The 26,866-nt window shown below is 38.2% G+C and overlaps 1 protein-coding gene across 1 annotated transcript in view; it reads right to left on the bottom strand.

The window, feature by feature from the left end:
* Nucleotides 1–450: 450 nt before the first annotated feature.
* Nucleotides 451–26,866, bottom strand: part of NRF1 (nuclear respiratory factor 1) — a 124,446-nt gene continuing 98,030 nt past the window's right edge. Inside the window, exon 11 of the mRNA XM_031939047.1 lies at nucleotides 451–2,724. Coding sequence (XP_031794907.1) covers nucleotides 2,561–2,724 — 164 coding nt within the window. The 3' untranslated portion in view covers nucleotides 451–2,560. The remainder of the gene's footprint in view (nucleotides 2,725–26,866) is intronic.

The following is a 26,866-nucleotide window of genomic DNA, read 5'->3' as shown; positions in this document are numbered from 1 at the left end:
GGCTTGGAACCGGTCAGTGAGGGAGAAAAGAGCCAACTTCCACTTCTGGGCAGGTCTGAGGGTTAGGAAGTCTTCTCTTATGTAAAGTTAAGCACTTCTCTGCTTTCGGCTCTGCCCTCCCGGGCCCCCAAATCTCTCCCTACACCATCACAACCCTTCAAATAGTTAAAGAAGACGGCTCCTCTGCAGAGTTCCAGTTGGAAGGGGGTTGCTGAATTTTGAGAGAAAATAACCTACTGCAACTCCTCCCTGTCAGGATAACCTGAATTTCATGTATCCTCCCTTGATATCTCTTGCAAGAAGATATCCACCTGGCAATACCCCTTGGAGCTCTGACTTCTGATTCAGGGGTAATTATTTCTCAGAAAATGAAGTACTTAATATAAATATAATTCTAGATAAGCCTTTACCTTAAAACATCAAATATTTTCCACAGATAAAAAAGTCACTCCTAAAAGGTAGTTTATTTGTCTCAGAGGCCAAGATCTGTCCCACGACTCCCCACCCACCAGAGACAATTCACATCCCCTCTTCCTGTAGCCACATCTGTAACTATTTATTGAATGAGGCAGTAATAAACAGAATGGGAAAACAACACAGATTCCATGCTCTGCTACTGGATTTTTGCTTTTTTTTTTTTTTTTTTCCATCTTCTTGGCAATCTCTCAAACTACCAGGAGGTTATTTCACCACAAAGGAAACAAGGACTTTAAAGCCACTGGACATCTTCACAATGACAATAAAAAATAATAATAATTATAATAATAATAATTAAAAAAATAACAAACTGTAGACTTAGGACTGTTTATATGTAAATGTTCCCCTTCCCCCCAATACGTACAGAAAAAAACATACAAAGAACATCGGAAAGCTTCATATAAAACAAGCAAATCCGAGAATCTGAAACTTTCTCAAAGGCTGAGCAAGACATGAAGAATCTCTTAATGTTGTATTAAAAAAACATTAAATACATACACTGCTGCACACACTGGGGGAAAAGGGTCTGGGAAGAGAGAGGAAGAGGGATTCCTGTGTTCAAGGAGCAGAGGTTCGGCTTGCTGGGAATTCAAGTGATAATCTGCCACTGGAAATCCAACGCTTGCAGCAGGGAAATTGTGTTTAAGAGTAAAAAGAATATACAGATCAAACAACCACTGTTAGGGGCAGGAAAGCTGTACAGGGCTGGCTGGGACAGGTACGAGACCTGTGTTGTCCAGGATCCTGGGGTACAAATGTAAACCCTCCATTCGTATCTCCAAAGTCACTTAGGTAGAGAAGAAAATGAATGGGAATCAAAATCCTGGAGGGAAGGGAACACACACTCTATCCTTGGTTCACTTGTTTTCTTTTACTCTGACCCAATATCATCAGTAACAGTCACACCTTATGTGAATCAGACGTACCTTTCAGTTCTGGGGTTTAATATTAAGCCACAAAGTTGCAGGAAAGAAAACATTTAAGGTAGTTGTTGTCTCCTGTTCCTTGAAAATTGATTTCTCTCTCCCTCTCCCTCCCTCCTTCTCTCTCTCACTCACACACACACACTTACTCTCTCCCTCTTTCTCCCCCTCTTGTTCCCCCCCCCATACACACACATACATACACCCTCCCTCCCCCTCAAACACTTACATAAGTTTCCTCAAATCTTATCTATCTTTTCTATTCTTCAGTTCATATGGATAAGATCAAAATCAGGGCTGACCAAAGGAAAATTGAAATTGCTGTTTAAAAAAAAAAAAAAAGGTTTCCAAGGAAGGTGGAGGAGGGGGCTCCAGCCCACCTGGGGTGCTGTTAAATCTGGCCCTGCCTCCAGGAGTGCCTGCCTCTGCTCTGCTTTCGCCACAATCCCTGCCCGTGTGTGGACACCTCCCAATGCACCCCACTCTGCGTTCCCTTTCCTTGGGGTGAGTCCAGTAGAAAGATTTCACTGCCTCTCTTAGGGCAGCTTTCTCAGAAGGCATGGCTACCTCTGCCTAGTCTGTCAGTAGCTCAATGCATGGCCCTAGAAGAAACATATAGCAGAGCAACTGTGTCTAGCTGTGTAACCTACCACCCACTAAACTGGGTGAATTACTTTTTCCACAGCTCACCTTGATTTCATACAGCTAATTTAATGTGGGTTTCTCATATATATATATACATATATACACACATATATATATTTCATATATATGTAAATGTGTATATACCTATGTACACATATACATATATTTTTCCACACACGCACGCACACACACACACGCACACACACACACACACACATATATACACACGTTTTCCGCAGAAAGGAGTCCTGCCACAATTTGGCATTTTCTGGACAGTGAAATCAACAGTGTTGAATTTAACTCCACTGCATCAGAAAATCAAGAGTGGTGCTTTTAAAAAAATGCCATTTCATGTGTCCTCTGCTCCCCCCCCTTTTTTTTCCTTTTAAAAAAAAAGGATAACAAAACTTGCTTCCAAAGTTGGGAGACTTAATGGCGCTTGATTGCACTTCTGCAAACGTGTAAAAAACTTCTTTGTCGTAGAGTAGAAAATGACCCCATGATCCAGATCAGTGTCACTGTTCCAATGTCACCACCTCCACAGCCTGGCCATCCATGGTGACAGCACTGTCCGCTATCCTCGTCGTCACGGGGGCCATGGCCACCTGGACCGGACCGTTCCCTTGGGCCAGGCTGGTTACCACAGTCTGATACATGCTCACTGGAATCTGCACCAAGCCTGTGAAAACAAAGGCACAGAACCAGGGTCACTCGCTGCCTCCAGCATGCTCCCCCTCTTGCGTTTTGTGACAGCCGACATCACACAGGGGGAAGGACTTACTCCTACTTTAGAAGACAGAAAAGGGGAGTCTGGAGTGGGCTTTTTTTTTTTTGAAGCTGTGAGACATTATGAACTTTACCAGGCTGTCACAGTGAGGGGAAGAAGGGGCACCTGTGGGTGCACCAATCCACAAAGCAATAGAAAATGCACTCAGCCCATTCTCCTTCTTTTCCCTCATTACGGCAGCCACCCCTCTATTCTCTTTGTCAAAAATGGCAGAGGAAACTTTGGGCATGAGGGGCCCCCCCAAGTCACCCATGGGGTGTGAAATGTGGCACAGATAATGGCTAGGAGGCAGTGCTCAGTGTTCTAAGGCAGGTCAGCGGCAAAGTCAGACGCCAAGGTCTCTGCCAGATGTTCTCTCTTCTTGATTTGGTTTTTCTTGCCACATCAATAATTTAGATGCGGACATCTCTCTCATATATATATAATGTCAATTATCCAGCTAAAACCCAGATGAGAGACGACCAAATGCATTTTAGTCCCTGTTCACTGAAACTAATAGATGACTTGTATGAACTACTCTGGTGGCCAAATCCAAAGCTAGTTAGTTTTTACTATCAAGGAAATAGATTTAAGTTAGAATGAATATCACCTGAGGGAGAGAATGTTTTCAGAGTCAACATTTGTTAGCTAACATTGCTAACAAACCCCTTATGGTTTAAGGTGGGGCTGCCTGTCCTTGGAAGAGAGATAATTAAAATCCTGAGGTAAAATAATCAGGTCTGGGATTGTCCCTATGCTACATTTGCTCAGGTCTTGAACTTGATTAGCCCTACATGCTAAGCTCAGCTTGGATTTGGGGTTATTTCAATTCTATTAAGCAATAAGCATCCTTTCACACCATTTGGAAGTTTTTCTTTTTAGTTTTCCCATGATATTTTAGAGAAAGTTAAGGGAAGCAAGGTCCTTAGGATCTTCTGTCAATCTTAAAGGCTGGTAACAGGTAGTTTATGTTTACAAATTTGTGGAGATTTTAACGATATATTGGAATTTAAAGGAACATTGGAAGAATCGAATCCAACCCCCTTAATATAAAAAAGAAAAATGGGGGCTTAGAGAAGTTAAGATCCATAGTGGCAGAGACAAGATGAGAACTTTCTGGGGTTTTCACTATTAGAAATCTAGGCTCCAAATGACTATTAAATTGTGCATATCCTTTGATCTAGCAGTCTCATTGTTGGGTCTTTTTCTCAAAGAGATCATAAAAAAGGGAAAAGGAACCACATGTGCAAAAATGTTTGTGACGACCCTTTTTGTAGTGGCAAGAAACTGGAAACTGTGTAGGCAAGAAACATCAGCTGGGGAATGGCTGAATAAGTTACGGTATATGAATGTTATGGAATATTATTGTTCTATAAGAAACGACCAGTAGAATGATTTCAGAGAGGCCTGGAGAGACTTACATGAACTGATGCTAAGTGAAATGAGCAGAACTAAGAGACCATTGTACACAGCAACAGACAGATTATGTGATGATCAATTGATATCAACATGGCACTTCTAGATCCAATAGACTTGAGATAGAAAATGTCATCTAAATTAGAGGAACATAGGATAGTTTACCTCTCAGACCTGTGGAAGGGGAAGGTTTTTATGACCAAAGCAGAACTAGAGATCATTACTGATCACAAAATAGAAAATTTCGATTATACCAAACTGAAAAGTTTTTGTACAAACAAAACTAATGCAGACAAGATTAGAAGGGAAGCAATAAACTGGGAAAATATTTTTACAGTCAAAGGTTCTGATAAAGGCCTCATTTCAAAATATATAGAGAATTAACTCTAATTTATAAAAAATCAAGCCATTCTCCAATTGAAAAATGGTCAAAGGATATGAACAGACAATTCTCAGATGAAGAAATTGAAACTATTTCTAGTCATATAAAAAGATGCTCCAAGTCATTATTAATCAGAGAAATGCAAATTAAGACAACTCTAAGATACCACTACACACCTGTCAGATTGGCTCAGATGACAGGAAAAAATAATGATGACTGTTGGAGGGGATGTGGGAAAACTGGGACATTGATTCATTGTTGGTGGAGTTGTGAACGAATCCAACCATTTTGGAGAGTAGTTTGGAACTATGCTCAAAAAGTTATCAAACTGTGCATACCCTTTGATCCAGCAGTGTTACTACTGGGATTATATCCCAAAGAGATTATAAAGAAGGGAAAGGGACCTGTATGTGCACGAATGTTTGTGGCAGCCCTTTTTGTAGTGGCTAGAAACTGGAAACTGAATGGATGTCCATCAGTTGGAGAATGGTTGAATAAATTGTGGTATATGAAAATTATGGAATATTACTGTTCTGTAAGAAATGACCAACAGGATGATTTCAGAAAGGCCTGGAGAGATTTACACGAACTGATGCTAAGTGAAATGAGCAGGACCAGGAGATCATTATATACTTCAACAACAATACTAGATGATGACCAGTCCTGATGGATCAGGCCATCCTCAGCAACGAGATCAACCAAATCATTTCTAATGGAGCAGTAATGAACTGAACTAGCTATACCCAGAAAAGAACTCTGGGAGATGACTAAAAACCATTACATTGAATTCCAGTCCCTATATTTATGCACACCTGCATCTTTGATTTCCTTCACAAGCTAATTGTACAATAATTCAGAGTCTGATTCTTTTGTACAGCAAAATAATGTTTTGTCATGTATACTTATTGTGTATCTAAGTTATATTTTAATATATTTAACATCTACTGGTCATCCTGCCATTTAGGGAGGGTGGGGTTAAGAGGTGAAAAATTGGAACAAGAGGTTTGGCAATTGTTAATGCTGTAAAGTTACCCATGTATATATCCTGTAAATTAAAGGCTATTAAATAAAAAAAAAAAGAAAAAAAGAAAATGTCATCTACTTCCAAAGACAGACTGAATACTATTTTCATCTTTTTGTTTTTTTCTTTCATATGGTTTTCCCCTTATGTTCTGACTTTTCTTTCATAACATGATTAATATGAAAATATGTTTAAAATGATTGTATAAGTATAGCCTATGGTTGCTATCTTGGAAGGGGGGAGAATTAAGGGAAGGAGGGAGAAAAAAATTTTGGAACCCACTATCTTACAAAAATGAATGCTGAAAACTTTTTTACATGTAGTTAGAAAAATAAAACACATTAAGTAAAAAATAGATTTTAAAATAAAGTAATGTAAAAATATGTACACAAAATTAAAAATTAAAAAAAAAAAAAGAAGTCTGGGCTTGAAATGATCAAAGGGAAAAGTTTATTTCATGGAGCCTAAAAACAGGAGATGCTCACCAAATTTTAGTTTGCTTTTCCCCAGGATGTAATGCAATTTCCCTTTAATGTATACAGATGGCCAAAATGGAACCTGGAGGTCAAAACTGACTCAGAAATGACAAATCCAAGGCTGCATGGCTTCTTCAGCTAAAAAGACAGACCACAGTGCATGTGGGAATTCTGTGGTTCATGGAATGAGGCAGCTTCATTTTTTAACTGATTTGGTATGACTCAATGCCAAAAGGCTACCAAAGGCTCAGATTAAAAATATTTCTGTACCTCTGGCCTCAATCACTCTTTTCTGGGCATATTCACAAAGACATCATGCAGTTCTCTTTGAAGATATATTTTATTTCTTAAAGAGGCTAGAAATCTTTCACAATGGAGAAATCCTAAGGAAAAAATCCATTAACCTCATTCTCTCCACTCCCAATTTATTGTCTGTAATGTTCATTTGGTACTGAAGTTTATGTAATCAGGCACTATCCTAAATTACTAGGTATATGTTCTGTTTCTCCAACTAGATTGTAGCCCTCTGAGGAATGCAACTGGCTATCCCAGTGTCTAGCATTCTGTTGCACATATAGTGCACATATACACGCTGGCGGCAGCATGGCTGCTGAGATCCTTTTTGGTCCTCAGGTCACCCTGCTGATTCCTCTGGGGAATGGTAAGAAAAATGTCAAGATCTCTTACTTGGACCAAGGCAGTTTTATTAGGGAATTTGGGTTGCAGTTACTCAATACCTAGATGACAAGTATTTAATTGAATGATTCAGAAAAGGAAAGACAGACCGGACAGATATTTTCTATGTGGCAGTGGAATTTAGGCAGACTGGCAGGACAAGATTCATGAGTTGCTTTGAAACAGTAAAAGTGCAAGGATAATGGATGGACTTGCTGTGAATTCTACCAGTATTCGTGAAATACTGAAAGAACAAGAGAAAGGTCCTTTGCACATCAGCTGGATATACCATCTGGGAGATTTATGGAAGGACAGGGACAAAAGTCACACAGGATGGCACAATATGCGATATTATGTATTGTACATATGTCATGCTTTGATAGATGAAATGTGTAATTTGGTATGAACAGTCATGTTGATGAAATCAAAACCCAGTGATATCTTAGATAGCAATGAATGAAGTGGCTTGGCACACATACAGGTAGCCAGCTTTCCAATTTCAGATTTAAAGATGGTTAAAATAGGAAGTAAAACTCTTTCTGAATAAGATCTTAATCTCTGCCTCTGCTGTGGTTCTGTATGCCAAGTGTTTGATGCAAGTTAAAAAGGTTAATTAGTAGCACAAATGTATTATTCTGAAAGAAACTATGATGAGGTCACTGTTCATTTCTTGAATGTGTATATTTTGTATAAATTCATCTATTAGGCTCTCTGATGGAATCTAAACTTTTTGAGGTCAAGGTCTCATTTTTGTTGTTGTATCCTCAAGTGCTCACACATAGTAGGTGCCTATTAAATTGTTGACTGACCAATCAACTGAATTCTTTGGGAGAAGTAACAAGACACATCTAAAGAGAACTTCAGGTTTTGACAATTGCACACAGTCTATAGATTTTCTTGTGACAGGAAAGGATGGAGTGGTCTCTTTGGAGGCAGAAAGACCTGGATTCAAATGCTATCTCTGATAACCAACTAGCTGGTTTCCTCATCTGTAAAATGCAGATAACACTATCTGTAGTACATCTATCTCATGGTGTTCTTTTGAGGACTGAATGAGATGATGTAAGTAAAAGAATAGTTCAGACTTTTAAAGCACCAGATAAATGTTAGTTGTTATTATCCTGTAGCTTGGGAAAGGATGGGCCTTTGAGCTGGCCAGCCTCACAAACTGGAAAACCTTTTAGATTTGTTACTCATTGTAATTATCTAGCTCTTTCAACCTTAAGAGTTTTCCAGTTAGTTGTGAAATAATTTTTTATTTGTGAGAGAAGAAAAAGTTGAAGAGTGATAATAAATGAAATCCACAATGAGAGGCAGCTAAATTATCAGACTGAGAGAATGCTAAGAGATGGAAAGGAAATAATCTGAAAACAAAAACTAAACTGACAACATGATACCTAGTGCTGTTTAAAGGAGTGCAGGTAAGTAGGAATAAAACAGGTGCAGTTTAAAAATGAAGTGCCAGAGGAAAGTGCTTGGAACTGGAAAAAGTGGGATTTTAAAAGAAAGATTTTAAAAGACAGAGTTGCACTCTTACTACCTCCAGTGACCAGAAACTCATAAAAGTAGGGAAGAACTGCCCCCACCTCCCAAGGTATTTCTGGGTTTGAGTGGCTGCAAGGGGGTTTTAGAAGTCTGGAATGTGAAGTTATTCCATTGGCAGGTTAAACAAAGGCCAGTACTACAGAAAGAAGAATAAATGGCTATGTGAACATGTAAATAGAATAAGGAAAGAAAAATCAAGTATAAGAAGCTAGTTTAGTAAGTAGATCTAAAAAGGTGGCTGAAATTCACAAATGAAGATTAGAAAAAAATAAGACAGGAGGAGGAGAACAGTAAGGAAATTCAAAAATTTGCAGTGGGCAGGCAAAAATAGTAATCCTCATATAAACTGAAACAATGGGAAAGGTCTCTTGTCCATTCCAGCAGTTGTGTTTCTTTTAATCTCCCTCACCCCACCCCCACTCCCACCTCCCAATTCCATTATATTTATTTATTTATTTTTTTGAGCAGAGACTTTTTTATTCTTGTTTAAAGTTCCCACTCTCACCTCTACCCCACCCATTACAAATAGGTATAGTCACACAAAACAAATTCCAGCATGTTTCAACACGAATCTTTTGGAACTGTGGTTAGTATAATACTTATGTTACTGTATAAATTGTTCACCTAGTTCTGCACACTTCACTTTGCATCAATTCAAACATGTCTTCTTACATTTTTTCTGAACCATCATCATTTCTTATAGCACAATAAGTATTCTTTCACTTTTATATATCATGACTTTTTCAGTATTTCTGACGATTGTTTTTCAAATATATGATATTAACTGCCTTTATGACACGTAACCTTAATTATCTTTCCTTCCTAAGTCTATGGATTTTGTCTATACTTAAATATGGCCCTTAGAATTGTTTGGATTTACTACTTGTCATTTTGGTGTTTTCTTGGCAGAGATACTGAAGTGGTTTACCATTTTTTTCTTCAGTTCATTTTACAGATGAAGAAACTGAGGCAAACAGTGAAATGACTTGCCCAGCATCACACAGCTAGCAAATTTTGGTCTAAGGACCAACTTAGATGGCAGACTATGGACATATGGACATCACCAGTTCCCTGTTGGATCTTCACTGGCAAAACTTTCATGGGTTAAGGAGGATCACCTCCAAGCCATACCAAGACACTGGAGGAAGACTTGAGTGAATAAAGGCGTTTTTAAAATTGGGAAATGTACAAAATCAGGGATGAAAGACAGTAAGTGCCCTGAAGAAGTGAGCAAAATAAGTGGAGAGAACAGAAAAAAGGCTAGATTTCAAAGCTCAGTCAACTGCTATAAATACATCTAAATAGAGCAGTAGAAACCCCGATTTTTATCACATGGCTAATTGCCTGCTTGATCCAAAGAAATGTCAAAAAAAAATTTCCAGGAGGAAAAAGGGAGAACCACCCAGAGAAATAGTATCAACCTGGTCAACAGACAAGCTGAACAAACTAAAATACACTAGAGTTGAGCCAAAACTTCCTCACCACTCCAGTAACAATCAGAAAGATGAATTTTTTGGCGAGAAATGCATGAAGGGGGAGGGCATAGTCTACTTCAGCCTCTTAGAGCCTTGAAGGGAGTGAGAAGGAATTTGACAGAATCATTTGACACCCTGCCTGACACCAGATACATTTGCTGTTATTAGGGAGTTTTGGGGAACATTTTTCTTAGTGACCAATGTAGCTCCTATTATAAAAAGCTACTGTTTTTAATGGTCCTTTCCCCTTTATCCCAAAAAGTACTTCAAACCAAAATTTATACATGCTATCTATTTTTTTTAAAAAGCAATCTGCTTATTAAAGTGACCATGGATTTATGATAAGAGGTATGATGTGTGAGATTTATGATGAGAGATGTGATGTAACTGGAAAATAGGCAGAAATAAAGGGTAAACAGATCATTATTAACAATATTTCTGAGTACTCACTATTGTGAGTTTTCCGTGGGAATTAAAATGGAAGGAAGAATCCCTTCTGGGACCATAAAGTTTAAGCAAAATTACCCAGAAATATATAGATAAATCACATCCAACCAAATATAAAAGTATATGAGAGAATCTATGTGAGAACTAAGTCTAAACACTTCCTGATACAAAGAACTAGATCTATACAGAAGGGTCCTGATCTGGTCTCACCGATCATTTTCTTAAAAGCCCCCCTTTTCTCCATCTAGAAAAAGAAAGGGATAGGGCAAATTCCTGAAAAATTGCAGAGGGTTCAATGGAACTTGGTGATTGTGCCCTTTAAACACACAGATCATTTCTTCTTTTCAAGTTGTATACCTAGAACCCAGCAGAGAATTCTCTGGTAGAAGCTCCAATGCATGCTGTTGATTATTGTGATGATAGTGAAAAAAACAAAACAAAACATTTGAGAGAACTCTACCAGGAAATGGCAGGGCTCCCACATGCATTGACAAGATGAGCAATCTGGTATGGGAAAACAGGTGCCATTTAAGACATGCACTGTAGTATGAGGGGTACTGGGCCATACAGAGATGGGATGAAAGGTAGAGAGACATGGCTTTATTAAGTTATCATTTGCTTAATAACTAAGATAGCCTTAATGGACAAACTCCTTAAGAGAATGTGTACAAAGAATAGTGGATCAAGTCTTCAGTATCACACATAATTAAGTAGGTTGATTCCTTGCTCTCTATTCATTTCTAAATACAATATTTAAAGATCTTAATCTCCAAAGCTCTGGGAGATTTCATTGTTGAATATCTTGAGAATTAGCTCACGAATGATACTTGAAATGATTATGAACAATAAATTTAAGAAAGCCCAGCAGTTTTAGGACAATCCAGAAATCATGAGGAGGCAGTCAACAGTAATAAAAGATTTGATTCAATTTTTTGGCCTTGCCACTCTTTTCTGGGTGATTTTGGGCAAGTGACCAGAATTCTTTGGGCTTTAGTTCCTCATTTGCAGAAGGAAAGGGGTGGACTAGATGAACATTAAAAGAAGCCCCAAATCTTCAGTAATACTCTAAGTGAACGGTGAAAGAACCTATCAAGAATGTTACTTATAATAATCTTGAGCCCCGGATATAACAGGCTTATGTATTCCTATTATAATAAGTTGCACACAGCATATATCCTGTCAGTCTTTTACTAAATTGTGCATAATTTCTGCTTGTATCCTCATTAGTACCACAGTTTCTAAATAACTTTGACTTTGTTCTTTATCATTAAAGAGAGAGAGAGAGAGAGAGAGAGAGAGAGAGAGTGAGTGTGTCAGTCCATTAGGCTGGCCCTGTAATAAAATTCCTTTATTGAATGGTAAAGTATTCCTCATTCTCCAAATATATAACTTTCGATATTGCTGTAGCTTAGACAGAAGTTGATTTTGTTTCTTTAATCTTTGTCCCTGTGCTCTGGGAAGTAGAGTCCAGGATTTCTGTACTTTAATTTCAAAATGCTAAATCTCTAGGGAAAACTGTAAACTTATTCTTATCCACCTCACCAGAACTGAAATAAATTACAAAGCCCCTTCTTCTTTCACTTGGACAGGAATGATTCTGAAAACAAAATGATTTTCAATAGCAATTGTCTGAATGGAATACCCTTTGGAATGTCTCACCTGAGCCAGCAGAGTCTGAATTGGTTTGCTCTTAGGGATGGTTATTATGATCATAGCCTGAGTTGGAAAGGGCTTTATAGATCAATTACCTTGGCATTCTTACTCTGAGGGTCATATACACTCACAGGAAGAATGAATAGATTTCAGGAGGTCTGGGACCTCTGATGTGAAATAAATTATGTCTGCATTTTCACTAACTTCAAACTGCAATTTAATATCTCAATTAAGAAGTAAACAACAACAACAACAAAAAGGGGGGCCATATTTCACTACATTGTCATATGGACACACAAAAAAGTTAAAAATCTTTGATTTGGTTTGATGTTCCCATTTTGCATATAAGGAAACTGAAACCCAGAAAGATTGTAACCTGTCCAATGTCACACAGGCAGTAAGTGGCAGTGAGGATTTAAATACAGAATTTGAATATAAGGACTATAAATTCATTGCTTTTTTGACTATAAATTCCCCAATTTTCTCAAAAAAAAAAAAAAAAGAATTGCAAAATTATTTAAGGTCATATAGAAGATTGCTCCAAATTATTAACAATAAGGTAAGTGTGAATCCAAAAACTCAGATTTTATATCACACATTTCACACTTGGCAAATATGACAAAAATGGAAACACTCAATGTTGGAGAGGTTGCAGAAGGACATTGTGTGCTAATAAATTGTGACTGGCCCAACCCTTACAGAAAATAATTTGGAACTGCACTAAAAAAGCGATGCAAATGCGTATGTCTTCTGACCTAGAAATCTATTGCTGATCTGGAATTATGCCCAAAAAGTTATCAAACTATGCATACCCTTTGACCCAGCAGTGCTACTACTGGGTTTATACCCCAAAGAGATACTAAAGAAGGGAAAGGGACCCATATGTGCCAAAATGTTTGTGGCAGCCCTGTTTGTAGTGGCTAGAAACTGGAAAATGAATGAATGCCCATCAACTGGAGAATGGTTGAGTAAACTGTGGTATATGAATGTTATGGAATATTATTGTTCTGTAAGAAATGACCAGCAGGACAACAATACTAGATGATGACCAGTTCTGATGGATCAGGCCATCCTCAGCAACGAGATCAACCAAATCATTTCTAATGGAGCAGTAATGAACTGAACTAGCTATACCCAGAAAAAGAACTCTGGGAGATGACTAAAACCATTACATTGAATTCCCAATCCCTATATTTATGCACACCTGCATTTTGATTTCCTTCACAAGCTAATTGTACAATAATTCAGAGTCTGATTCTTTTTGTACAGCAAAATAATTTTTGGTCATGTATACTTATTGTGTATCTAAGTTATATTTTAATATATTTAACATCTACTGGTCATCCTGCCATTTAGGGAGGGTGGGGTGGGGTAAGAGGTGAAAAGTTGGAACAAGAGGTTTGGCAATTGTTAATGCTGTAAAGTTACCCATGTATGTATCCTGTAAATAAAAGGCTATTAAAAAAAAAAAAAAAAAAAAAAAAAAAAAATGACCAGCAGGATGAATACAGAGAGGCTTGGAGAGACTTACATGAACTGATGCTAAGTGAAATGAGCAGAACCAAGAGATCATTATATACGTCAATAACGATACTGTATTCTGATGTATTCTGATAGAAGTGGATTTCTTTGACAAAGAGAAGATCTAATTCAGTTTCAATTGATCAATGATGGACAGAAGCAGCTACACCCAAAGAAAGAACACTGGAAAATGAATGTAAACTGTTTGCATTTTTGTTTTTTTTCCTGGGCTATTTTTACCTTCTGAATCCAATTCTCCCTGTGCAACAAGAAAACTGTTTGGATCTGCACACATACATTGTATCTAGGATATACTACGATATATTCAACATATATAGGACTGCTTGCCATCTAGGGGAGGGGGTGGAGGGTGGGAGGGAAAAATCAGAACAGAAGTGAGTGCAAGAGATAATGTTGTAAAAAAAATTACCCTGGCATGGGTTCTGTCAATAAAAGTTATTATAATAAATAAAAAAAAAAAGAAAGAAAGAAAGAAAAAGAAAAAAGAAAAAAAAGAAAATAAAAAAAAAAAAAGAAAGAAAAGAAAATCTATTGCTGGACAACTACCAAGGAAGTAAAAAAAAAACAAAAACAAAAACTCTCATATACTCTAAATATTCATAATAATGTTATGTTAGCAAAGAATTGGAAACAAAGTATATACTCACTGATAGAGGGATGGCTAAACAAACTGGGGTACATGAATGGAATGTTGCTACGCTACATGAAACTATGAACATGAAGAAATAAGAGAACCACAGAAAACATTTAAATGAACAGATACAAAGTAAAAGGAAGATGACATGACTGTTACAATGTGAATTGAAAGAACAAGAAGAAACCCAACTCCTGAATAATTATGATTAAACTTGGTGTCAGAAAAAGAGATCAGGAAATACACTTTTTTTTTTTTAATTATAGAATTGGGAGATTAATGGGAGTGGAATATTGCCTCAGTCAATGTTTTTTTCCCTTTTTAAAATCTTCATTGAAAAGAGTATCATTGGCTAGAGGGAAGGAACATATATAAAACTGAATTTAGCAAAAACAACAACAAAAAACCCAAATCAGTAAAAATAAGATGTTAAAAAAGTTTATTTGGGATTCAGTTAACTGAGCAATGTTAACCTCAGCTGGTGAAGTGAATGAGAGTAGTATATGGTCTTTGGACATTAAAGAATTAAAAGGTTTATTAGGTGCTTATATTTGTAGGTAGCAATGTCTATTATGTTGATAAGTACATGATTATAATTTTAGCCAAATTAAGTAATATCTTGTTTATATTAACCATGTTCAAGGTGATAAGTTTAGAATTCTAGTATTCCCCAAACCCATGATGAGAAGAAAGAGAAGATCCCAGCACAAGCAATGAGAATGAATACCCCATCCATCACCTGTGAAGCCCACCTAGCGCCTGCAACTTCTTGGTGCCATTAAGCCAACCAATTGCTTTTCTTGCCCTTTTTCCTCCACAAAAGCTAATTTATTGATGATATTCTCAGATATACACCACTTGTAATCTGTATCATATGTTGAAAAGAAGTCTGACAACAAAATATAAGTTTTAAAAAGTGCTGTCCAAGAGATAGGGAAAATGCTACCTGTTATCCAGGTGGCAGTCTGCAAACAGCCGTTTGATTTTGCTAGGTCATGTATGTGGGAAAGAGGAACAGAAGAACCTGTTCTCCCAATAATCACATCAAATTCACAGGATTAAAGTAATCTTTAATATCCATCTTGGTAAGGCTTTTAAAATCTTTTCTGTGGTGGATCTCGCAATCCCTCAAACTCTAAAAGTGTAAACATGTATAAAAATATCTTATATAGTCAGCATTTAATAATATGTGTTAATGAAAGTACATATCACATTTGATCTAATAAAAATATTTTTGGAATTAATGATACTATTTTATTTTATTGAAGCTTTTTTACTTTCAAAACATTTGCAAGGATAATTTTTCACCATTGACTCTTGCAAAACCTTGTGTTCCAATTCCTCCCTCTCCCCCCTAGATGGCAAGTAATCCAATATATGTTAAACATGACAAAAATATATGTAAATACAATATAGGCATACATATTTATACAATTATTTTACTAGACAAGAAAAATCTAGACCAAAGAGGAAAAAAATGAGAAAGAAAATAAAATGCAAGCAAGCAACAACAAAAGAAGTGAAAATGCTATGTTGTGATCCACACTCAGTTCCCACAGTCCTCTCTCTGGGTGTAGATGGTTCTCATTATCATAAGAATGATACTATATTTAATGGTATATTTGCCTTTTTACTTCTGTTTCAAGTAGGTATGATGTTGAAGATTTGAAAAGAAGACCTGGGTTTAGGTCTTCTGGGGCTGCTGACCCCCCCATTTAACTTTTCACCGCTCTGGGCAACAAAGAAAATGCTGGCCTGCACTGATAAGAGTTTCCTTGTTCAGGACTTCCCCACATGAATAAAACCACAGGGCCAGTCCTGATACCTATTTGTTTTCCTAAAAACAGCTTTTTTTCTCTTTTACTTTTGGTTGTGATTTGGAAATCGACATGGGGGTACAGTCTTTTTTTTTTAATTATAGAACTGGGAGATTAATGGGAGTTACAACTTAAGTCTCATCCCTGATGTCTATGCTATATGAAAATGCCATACAATCTGCCAGTCCACATATGCTGGTGGACATGGACCCAGAATAAGCCACAGTGCCAGGAATAGGTATCTTAATATTTCTCTTTACCACTTTTGCCCTTCTCACACCTTTTCACTTGCATGACTGCAAAGGACTTCTATCTGGTATCTCTGACCCCACATTTCATTTCATTCCAATGACATGAAAGGATTTCTTAAAGTATAACCATGATGAGTCTACTCAATATGCTTTCATTCCCTCTGAGACTAAAGAAACCCCCTCTGATTAATATTTAACCTGGTTTTTCTTTCTCCCTTTTCATTTCCCTCTTCACACAGACCCTCCATCTCTGGTACCCTTTACATAGGCTCTTGCTCCTCACTTCCACTTCCTGGAATTGATGGTTTCCTTCAAGATTCATCAAAGCCCTTCCTGAGATTTTTGCTGCCAGAGAGTTCTCTCTACCTACCCACTATTAATTTTGCATAGATTGTGTCCATATTTATGAATATATACTTCTAATAAAATCTAAGTTTTGTGAAGTGAATATTTCACTTTTATCTTCATATCATCAGATCCCAAGCACAAAAAAATTGCCTGACTAACTATAAAATGAATGATTTACCTGCTTAAAAGCAGGCAGGACAGATCACTCTTCTCACAGTTGTAAGAATGTGAGATTTAAGTGATTTAAGCACACTGGAAGAAAGGCATTATATTAATATGAGGTACTGTTTATTATTTCCATATGGTCATATTCTTAGGAGCTTACTTACTTACTGCTGTTAACTTTAATATACCAGTTGATAGGGCTACTATAAAGAAGGACAAATAGACAATGAGGTTAAATACTTGCACTTGATCACCCATGAGGAGTTGGGAATATAAAGCTGTCTGATAAAGCTGGGAATTTTGAATTTTTGGAAATTCCTATGTGGCACAGAAAAATATAAATAAATAGTTGGAACAGGGTTGAACTTTTGAGTTGGAACTAAAGCTTCTCTGATTGGGATACTGCTCTTAAGGGATCCAGTTTGATTCTATATGTTGTACAAATACTGTACTTTCTTTAAACATTCAGATACAGAATTAAACAAGTAATGACACAGTTTTATATGTTATCAACACCCTCTCTTTTGCTAGGAAAGGTAGGCCCCAGTCAAGACAGCTCAAGAAAGGAAAGGGAGGTCATGAAGGCAAGACAACTGAAACCTAATGTTCCTAAAAATCTGAGGCTTCTGTCCCCATTAGATGCAATTCGCTACTCCAAGAGGTCTGCAGGGGGAGGGGAGACAGATCACTGATTGAAAGGACAGGACCTGCTTGAATTTCCTTTTCTCCTTTGCCGATGGTTAAAAATGAAGCCTGGAGAGGGGCTCAAGGCCCAGCTGACCCTCAAATTCCTTTCAGAGTTTCAAGTATACTCAATCTAATGGCATATATGTACATAAGTCTCACAACACACATGGCATAATACCATGAGAGCTGCCATTGTTTGGATGGAAACTCAATCTGTAACTGGATACTTTTGGTGTTCATCGAAAATGTTTCCCCAGCATTTTCCTTGCTCATTCCACAATGGACATATTTCTGTTATCATCCAGAACAACATTCATGGCTCACGAGTCAAAGAGAAACAGGTTCTCTCCTTTGCCGCCCCTCCCCCTACCAGCCCCATTTTTTTTTTGAAGGGGAAAAAACCCAACAGGGAACAAATGAGGAAATCTATCTGCATCTGAAAGCTCTCCAGCTCCACTAAGCATTCCTTCTGGCTTACTAGCACTTCAGAGGATGAGGCTGGACCTACTCAGAAGAATGACTGGATGCCACTTTACTTAAGCCAACCTGATGGTAGTCTTTGTAGTCATGTTCAGAGGGGTGTCCGGAACTTCCATATTTAAGCTCCTTCAAAGACTCCTAGATCCAATTTGCTCACTTTACAATTGAAAGGACGCTTTCCTCCCCTCCCCTTCCCTCCTCCTTCAACCCTACTGTGCAAACTTTCGGTTGGGGTTTCCCTAATAATGAAGATTTGGAGGATAATTAGAATGTCACTGGAGATTCTGCTGCAAAAGCAGAATTCAGAACCCGGCTTGCCTCTTTTCAGGCCTCTGCACTCTCCATGGGCCGAGGAGAGGAGAAAAGAGGCTTTGTCGGAGCAGATGTGCAGTGGGAGGGCACCTGGAAAGCAGACCTGCTGAATGAAACAGGTGCCACTTAGACATTCATTTTGCAGACTCCAACCACAACCACACCTTCATCTGATACCCAGCTAGAGCAGGGGGGTAGGTGACGAGAAGGCATCACACAGAAAGGAAGACCATTCATCCTTTTCAGATAACTTCTCTTGCCAGGCTGCTGCTGTTCAGCTTTGCACATTTGCTTCTTATTAAACAAATGTGAGATATGAAACATTGTATTTGCCATCATAACCTGAGAATCAGGGGCCAATGTTACCTGGGGGTGTGCAAAGCATTAGGGGTAATAACAGCATACCAACAAGTCACATAAACAGACAAAATCTAGACTCTGCCAATTACTTGTTAGGAAGCTCAGAGGATAATAGTTATTTTTATGTTTGCATTTGTCTTATTTCAATGGCTGTGAGAACTGCAAATCAGTTATGCACATTTAATGAAGCTCCGCTATTTTCTTGGTTAGAGACAAGTTTCCTGAAACTCAATCATACGTGGTTCTGGTGTTGGTGAAACATCTAAAATTTCCTTGCAAAATGCTACTTATAATTATGGACATAAAAAAAGTTTCCTTTGATTAACTTTTAGAATTATAATTTTACTAAAGTCAAAATAAATCCAAACCACTAAATTCAAAGCATCAGAAAGACCAGAGGACTTGAAGGGACCTGGCAGTGACACAAAACATTTAACTTAGTCATGAAAATAAGGAGGTGAGAGAGAGGACTGCGGGGACTGGGTGTGGATCACAATACAGTATTTTCACTCTTTTTGCTACTGTTTGCTTGCATTTTGTTTTCTTTCTCATTTTTTTCCTTTTTGATCTGATTTTTCTTGTGCAGCATGATAATTATAGAAATATGTATAGAGGAATTATACATATTTAACATATATTGGATTACCTGCTGCTGGGGAAAGGTTCCAAAAAATTGGAACCCGAAGTTTTACAAGAGTGAATGTTGAAAATTATGCATATGTTTTTGAAAATAAAAAACTTTAATAAAAAAAAATAAAATGATTGATTTCCCAGTTTAAAAAAATGTATCAGGGTGATTTTTTTGCCAGGTAAATGATGGTTAAATGGTAGAAACCTTTGTGAAATCTCTCCATTGTAATATGGATCTAACATAGCTTGTTTGGTTCCCTCTGATATTCTGCCTTTGACTTACATCTGACTCCTGCTAGGCACACATACCCTGGGCACAAAGTCTTTATAGGCAAGAGTCTGACTCCTTATTCTAAAACAGAGAATGGCTGACCCATTCAGTAAATGACAGATGGATAAGGGCCTGCTACAGCATGGATTCACATGCAAATGCTCACTACTGCTCTCTGAAGCTTTTTCAGACGTGGGCAGCTAACTCTGAGGTCCTAAAAACAGCTACTAGGAACTGCATTTGTGCCATTTAGTCTTCAGTATGGCTGTGAGTGCTAGAAAGAAACTATATTTTCCTAACATCTAACACAACAGGATCTTAAAAGCTGAACCCTGGTGACAAAAGTCTAAGAGAACACACATCCAGGCAAAAACCAAAGTCAGAATAGAAAGCAACATACAGACACTATCATTTCAGCATCTTGAAATTTTGCACCTAGTCCTAGCATTTCAATTATTTAATTTTAGTATGGGCATAAATAACTTGCCACAAAAAGAGAAATGTTAAATTTTAAGACCATATCTTTAAAACATTTTCTGATCATTGTTAATGAACATATATGTTTTTACAAAGTTGTCGTAAGTTCATACATATCATCTTGTGTTATGTCCCTTATAGTTTTTAAAATGTACACACTGACTCCTTTATTTTATTGGTATGGTATCTCCTGATATCAGTGTGGACTAGAAACTAATTTTTATAGTAAAAAGGATGACTGATTCAAGACTTGCTAGATTCCTTATTAGATGAATGCAGGAGACATACATACACACACACACACACACACACACACACACATACAGCTTGCACACAGTGATACTTTCTTTACTAGGCAAAAGGCATTCAAGAAAGAGAATATAGCTTTTGCCTAGGTCCTGCTCCTAGAGTTGTCATTCAAACACCTTTGCCTGGAGGGAACTTCATTTGGTGAGGAAAAACATCAACTACAAGAATCATTACCAACTGTAAACCACTGGAATTGTGGGTTGTGTGTGGTGAAGGAAGGGAAAGTACTGGTAACTCTAGACCCCAGAAATGTGGCCCCAAAAATGTTTTACAAACAAGCTTTGAGGGCTCCTTCAAACTGGACCCTGCTATTAGCAATGTTTAAGAAGACATTTTCCTTAAACAATAAGCCCCAAAAGGAAGGAATAAATAAATAAGTAGATCAAGGACATGTCCAGTTCTTCAGAAGCGAGACCCCAATGGAGGAGGGTGGGGGAGGGGAACTAGTGGAACAAAAGATACTAAAAAATCAGGCAAGTATGGCAAAGAGCCGGTATGGAGAGCAGGGCTAAAACATGCTGTACCATGCTTCCAACTAGTGCTATCAGCTCATCTCCCTGGGGGAGGGGGAGGGAAAACAGATTCAGAGAAACAGTCATGTCCTTTGGAGAGCTATTCTGGAGCAGGATAACAGAGGATAAGTAGAAGCCAGAGGAGGTCATTGTGAAGGGGGTAGGGATAAGTTAGAGGGAATGAGAATTACCACATCCCTCTCCTAAGAAAGGGCCCAAGGGTGTAATCTTCTGGGTGCTCTGGAGTGAAAAGCACTTGGGAACTGACCCAAGGGCTCCCCGTTTCACAGCAGGGTGCTACGTTCTGGCATGAAAGCCAAAACTCTTCCAAAGGCCGAAAGGCTAGGCAATCCCTGCTGGTGTCCTTCTAAAGCCTGCCGCAGCACCCACCCAGGGCTGGATCAGAGATCTGCATTTGGGGGAACACTCCGCTTCCCAGGAGCAGAGCCGCCGTTTGCACGGAGGCCTCAAATCTCAGAGTCTCATGCTCTGAGGAGTCTGCAGTGCAGGGAAAAATAGGCCAATTCCTCTCTCAACCGTCCTGCCCAGCTGTTTACTGACTGAGGATTACTGCAGTCACATGAGCTGCTTTTTAGCAAAGCCAAGCTGTCTTCGGGCTGAGAAGGTCACTGGGAGACAGGATGGAGGCAGGCCCTCAGAGGGCGGCAAGGGGTGGCGGGCACCTCCCCGGGCAGGGACTTTTTTTTAGAAAAATACTTCGTGCTTCCCTGGAGAGTGACAGTCCGTAAGCCGCTTTGGGCCCATTGATTAGTTTAAATGAGTGGGCTGCAACAAGGCCAGTGGGAGTGTTATCAGCTGGCCATTTTCAACTAATACCTGGGCATTCACCAAAGCAACTCCGTATCACATAAGAGTTCATTACATACAGTGATTAGGCACTCGGGTTTCTCATCATTTCAAATAAATCATTTTTTACACAGAAGAACAATCACATGATACTGTCCAAGACAAACTTCTGAGTCAGTCAGGCAATAAGTATTTAACAAGTGCCTACTATGCCAGGTCCTGTGCTAAGTGCTGGGCAAATGAAATGAGGCAAAAGGTAGTCCCTGCCCTCAAGGAGCTTAAAGTCTAATGAGAGAGACAGCAAACAAACAGATACATATAAATAGACACATACAAATAGCAAATAATTAAGAGGGAAAATACTAGGACCGAGAAGGATTGAGAACATTATGTGTTTGGAGAAGAAGAATTGCAAGCTGGAATTTATATTTTTTTCAAAGAAAACGGTTGGGAGAATCCAAGATTAGACTGTCCTGACAGTTAATAAATGCTCCATTCAATACAGGCCACAACTAATGGTAAGTGTCTTAAGAGGCCTGTTTCCGTTTCTAAATAAGTCCATCTGCAAGGTGATGATAACATCTATGTAATTTTTTTATATGTTAATTTTTCATCACATATGCCATAAAAAAAGCATGTTCTACCTAAAGGGAGTTTAAGAGATTAAAAGAATCATTCAGAGTTAGAAAAATGATGCCTGAAATTACTATTCTGGCTTCCAAAATGATCCTTGTCTCCTTCAACATCCCCCTCCCCCCCCATATCCAAAATCAATCCATAACTAATCATTCATGTTCTATGGGAGAAGCAAATATCTCTGTGCATTCTATCCACAAACTCAATTCAATAAATACTTATTAAATACCTATCATGTGTAAGGCAGACAGGTGGCAAGAGGATAAAGCAGCATAGTGGATAGAACACCAAGCCTGGAATTAGGGGGACCTGAGTTCAAATTCAACCTCAGACACTAGCTGTGTGACTTTGGGAAGGTCACTTCACCCTGTTTGCCTCAGTTTCCTCATCTGTAAAATAAGCTGGAGAAGGAAATGGCAAAAACACTTTAGTATCTCTGCCAAGAAAATCCCAAATGAGGTTATGAAGAGCTGGACATGACTGAAATAAATAAACAGTAACTACAAGGTATAAGGTACCTGTGCTAAATACTTGAGATAAAATGATGAATGAAGATAAATGGTAGTGAGACAGAGAGACAGAAAGAGAGGGAAAGAAAGAGAAAGAACAAGAGACAGAAAGAAACAGAGAGAAAATAAAGAATGAGGAGACAGAGAAAGAGAGAAAGACAGAGAGAGAAACAGAGACAGAAAGATGGAGAGATGGAGGGAGGAAGAAATAGTGTTGTAAGGAGCAGGAAGGGGTGGGATTGAGAGAGTTGTCAAGGAGAAAGTTTGGTATTAATAAATACCTACATACCTGAATTAATAAGAAAATCAATGATCCTAAATGACCAGTTCCAACAAGTAAACTTCTTTAACTTCTTATAATTCAGGTGATTATTTGTTTTCCCTAATTCACTTTAGATTTTAGGGATGAATTTAAATAATATAGATTATATATATTTATTGCTTCAGAAAATGTTATGAATGGAATTTCTGAAGTATTTTTTTTAAAGCATAGATAGGATAATTCTATTTTATAAAACAATTATGTAAATAGCCATTCACCACAGGAAATAAAAAAGCATTTATTAAGAGTCATGCTAGGGTAGAAAGAACATTGGCCTAGGAATCATGAAACTTGGGTTTAAATTCTTATCCCAATAACTCTTAACTATCGAACTATGAGCAAATCTCTTAGCTTCTCTGTGCCTTGGTTTCCTCTTCTATAAGGAATGTTTGTGGGTAAAGTGTTTTGTGATTCTTACAAACATTATCAAGCCCAGCAAATTTCTATACAGGCCATCTCAAAAAAAAAAAAAAATCTGCATCTCATCTCATTTATACTCTGGAATCCTAATCTCTCTATCAGAAGATGAGTATTACATTTTATTATTAGTCATCAAGTTGGTTGTTATGCTGATCAGAGTTCCAAAGTCTTTCAGAGTTGTCTGTCTATACTATATTGCTCATCTTTACCACATTGTATAAACTGTTCTCCAGATTCTGTTCACTCAGCATTAGCTTATGTCTTCCCAGATTTCTCTGAAACCATCTCCTTCATTTCTTAAAGCACAGTAGTATTCCATCCTCTCTACATACTCTAACTTGTTCAGCTATTCCACAATTGTACTCCCTCAAACTTCCATTCTTTGTCACTTCAAAAAGAGTTAGAAATATTTTTTCTGTATCCTTAGAATTTGTTTTGTTTAGCACTAATTATCCCCTAAGGCAAACCCTCATCCCTCTGAATCCCCTTTCTCCAACTAATTCCCTTAGTGAAATATAGTTCTGTAGCTTAGGGCTTTTATAAGTGAAAAAAAGGAAGAATTAGAGAATGACAGGAAGAAAAGGAGAGAATAGAAGAAAAAAGAACAATGCATACATTTGGGCTTGTTTTTCAACCAAAAAACAACAGTCCAGAAGCAAAACAGAATGGAATATTTTCCCAAAATCAGATATATCCAAACTCTTCCTAGGATGAAAACAATTAAGTGAGGAAAAGAAGCTAACCTAATTGGGAAAGACCCTGTCTGGAAAGTTAACCGAGAAGAGATTTTGCCTTATCTTCCAGTGTGGGGGTGGGGAGGGATACACAGAGAAACATTCTCTGCTTTCAAGATGCCATATCCCACTGCAGCAGCTCCCGAGGCCTCTAGCCAGCTTCCCATTCAGATCAGGTTGCATCCTTCATAATGTCCTCCTCCCCCCACCCCTCTCCTGGCCACAGCTTTGAGTTGCCTTCTTTTTCTAATGAAGAAGAGATCTTTTCAGGTCTATCTAATCCTTCTTGTGTCCTTTAAAAAAAGATTTTTGTTCTAAATGGGGGATATTCGTTATACTATGTCTAATGATTTTCACTTTTCTTTTTTAAATTTATGGTAAAGATAGTACTGAAATATAATTTGACTGAGGTCTATCCTGGCATCCCAATCAAAGTTATCTCTTCAAATTTCCTATCAACAAAGAGGGTCAATAGTAGTTGCTTATGTCTTGGCCTGAAAAATATATAGCAGGAGCCACTCTTTTTTTTTTGGAGCTTAATGGCAACAGGTTATATTCTAAATAAAAGAAGTTGGCTCCAGGACCCTATGTTTAAATTCCAAAGGTCACAGATACCGTCTTTTGCTTATAAATCCTAAATGGCATAAAGAACGGGGCAACTGTTTTAAATAAAGCAACATTATGTATAATGTTGGTTAAAACTACATGTTCCTAATAATTTTCAGTTATCATAAAGCTTTAGATATAACAGTCATATTCCTCTAGTATTCTTCTCTAATACCTAATCATGACAGAGAAATGATCCTGAATTCTGATAAGTCCTACTGAAAGGAAAGGGTTCACCTTTGGGCCTATTGATGGACTATGTGTGTACCATAGGACCAGCCTTGCTATGTTCATGGAGACTTAATAGTAATCTGGTCTTAAGATGATGAGTAATTTAGCTACAGGCAATTCCAAAGACCATATATTAACGTCATTTTGGAGTAAAGATTTGCTAGGTGATGGATATGACCATGTCGATGAAATGACATGTCTTGGTATGTGTAATAAACATATCAGACAAATTAGGGAAGTGGGCAATTGAGAATTAGAGACATAAATACTATTCCATGATGCTACTGGTAATCATCAAGAAAAAGCTGGGAAGAATCATTTTAAGAGAGGAACTGAAACGAGACAAAGTTGTTGAGCTGGAGAGATTCAGGGAAGGTGTGTGTAAAAGGTGTTATAGAGTCTGGGTTCAGGGCTCCAAGAGTGTGTGAAGGGAAAGAGAAGGCTAGCACTACACAAAGAGAGTAAGATGATATGACCACGGTCAAGGAGGGCAAGCACCTGGAGGATTTTAAATAATAACACTAATACCACCTTGTATTTCACTAGATCCATAGGGCCAGAAGGGGCCCCTAGTCTGTCCTCATTTAGCTATTTCTTACTCTCTGAGGTGTTTTATTTGTGTGTGTTTTAATTGCCTGTATTTTTGGCATTCTAGAACAATAAAGATCAAGCTGATCGATGGGGATGGAGCACCTAGCAAGGTGAGGTGTACCTAGTAATCACACTCTGCTATGATGGGGATTAGGAAACAATTCTGAGCTGCCCGTGAAGTACAGGACAATCACCTGCCATATGTTGGTGGAAGATTTAAAAAATAATGCCAGATTCCACAGACTTAAAGGGAATAATTTCTTTACTAGGTTGTACTTTGAGAAAGATGTGGATTTCAGTTTTGGCTTAGAATTAACTAGGAAGTGCTTGACAATGTATAAAACCAGGGAGTGGTTAACCTGGAACAGGTCCTTACACCTTACTCCCTTTTTCTCATTTACACCATCACACAATAAGTCAAAGAACAGCAGTTCCCCATTCCCTAGGAAATTATTTAATCATCAGGACCAGCATCCCACTATATATTTTTTCCTTTTAAGGCAGATAAGGGATTTGAATGAGAGCCCCTGAGAACGATAAATGGCTAATGGGGGGGGGGGGGGGGGGGGGGGGGGGGGGGGGGGGGGGGGGGGGGAGAGGTCTGAGGCAGAGAGGGAAGGGAGAAAAAGGTAAGGTGTCTCCTCAGGATTCAGTTATGCTCATCTCCTTTATACCCTCTCTCATCTGGGTAATCTTGGGAGAGGAGAGTACCTCAATGACCATTCTTGGATGCCAATCTCCTTTCCTTTAATCCATTTACTCTTCTTGCTGCTTTAATACCCATGCACCCCCCCCACATCCCCCATCTCTATTCTCTCTTCAAAAAATTATATGGGGGTAGCTAGGTGATGCAGTGGATAGAGCACCAGCCCTGAAGTCAGGAGGACTTGAATTCAAATCTGGACTCAGACACTTAGACACTTAACACTTCCTGGATGTGTGACCCTGGGCAAGTCACTGAACTCCAATTGTGGGTGTGTGTGTACACACATACACACACACACTTTATCGTTCAGTTGTTTTTCAATTGTGCCTGACTCTTCATCACCCCATTTGGGTTTTCTTGGCAAAGATACTGGAATGGGTTTGGCATTTCCTTTTCCAGCTCATTGATGAAAAAACTGAGGCAAATGGAGTTAAGTGACTGGCCTGGAGTCATATAACTAAATATGTGAGGCCAGATTTAAAGTTTTTAAAGTAGTAATAAGTATAACTATTATCACAGCTAAGTAGGAAGCGAGATCTCTTCCCTAAGGGGGGAGAAAACCAAACCAACCCAGGAATGTTTTGTTTGCTGGTTTGAGTGTTGTCAAA

Source organism: Sarcophilus harrisii, chromosome 5, assembly GCF_902635505.1.
Source record: "Sarcophilus harrisii chromosome 5, mSarHar1.11, whole genome shotgun sequence".
NCBI classification, from domain to species: Eukaryota; Metazoa; Chordata; class Mammalia; order Dasyuromorphia; family Dasyuridae; genus Sarcophilus; species Sarcophilus harrisii.
The sequence above is the reverse complement of the archived record's forward strand: the minus strand, read 5'-3'. Positions and strand labels throughout refer to the sequence as shown.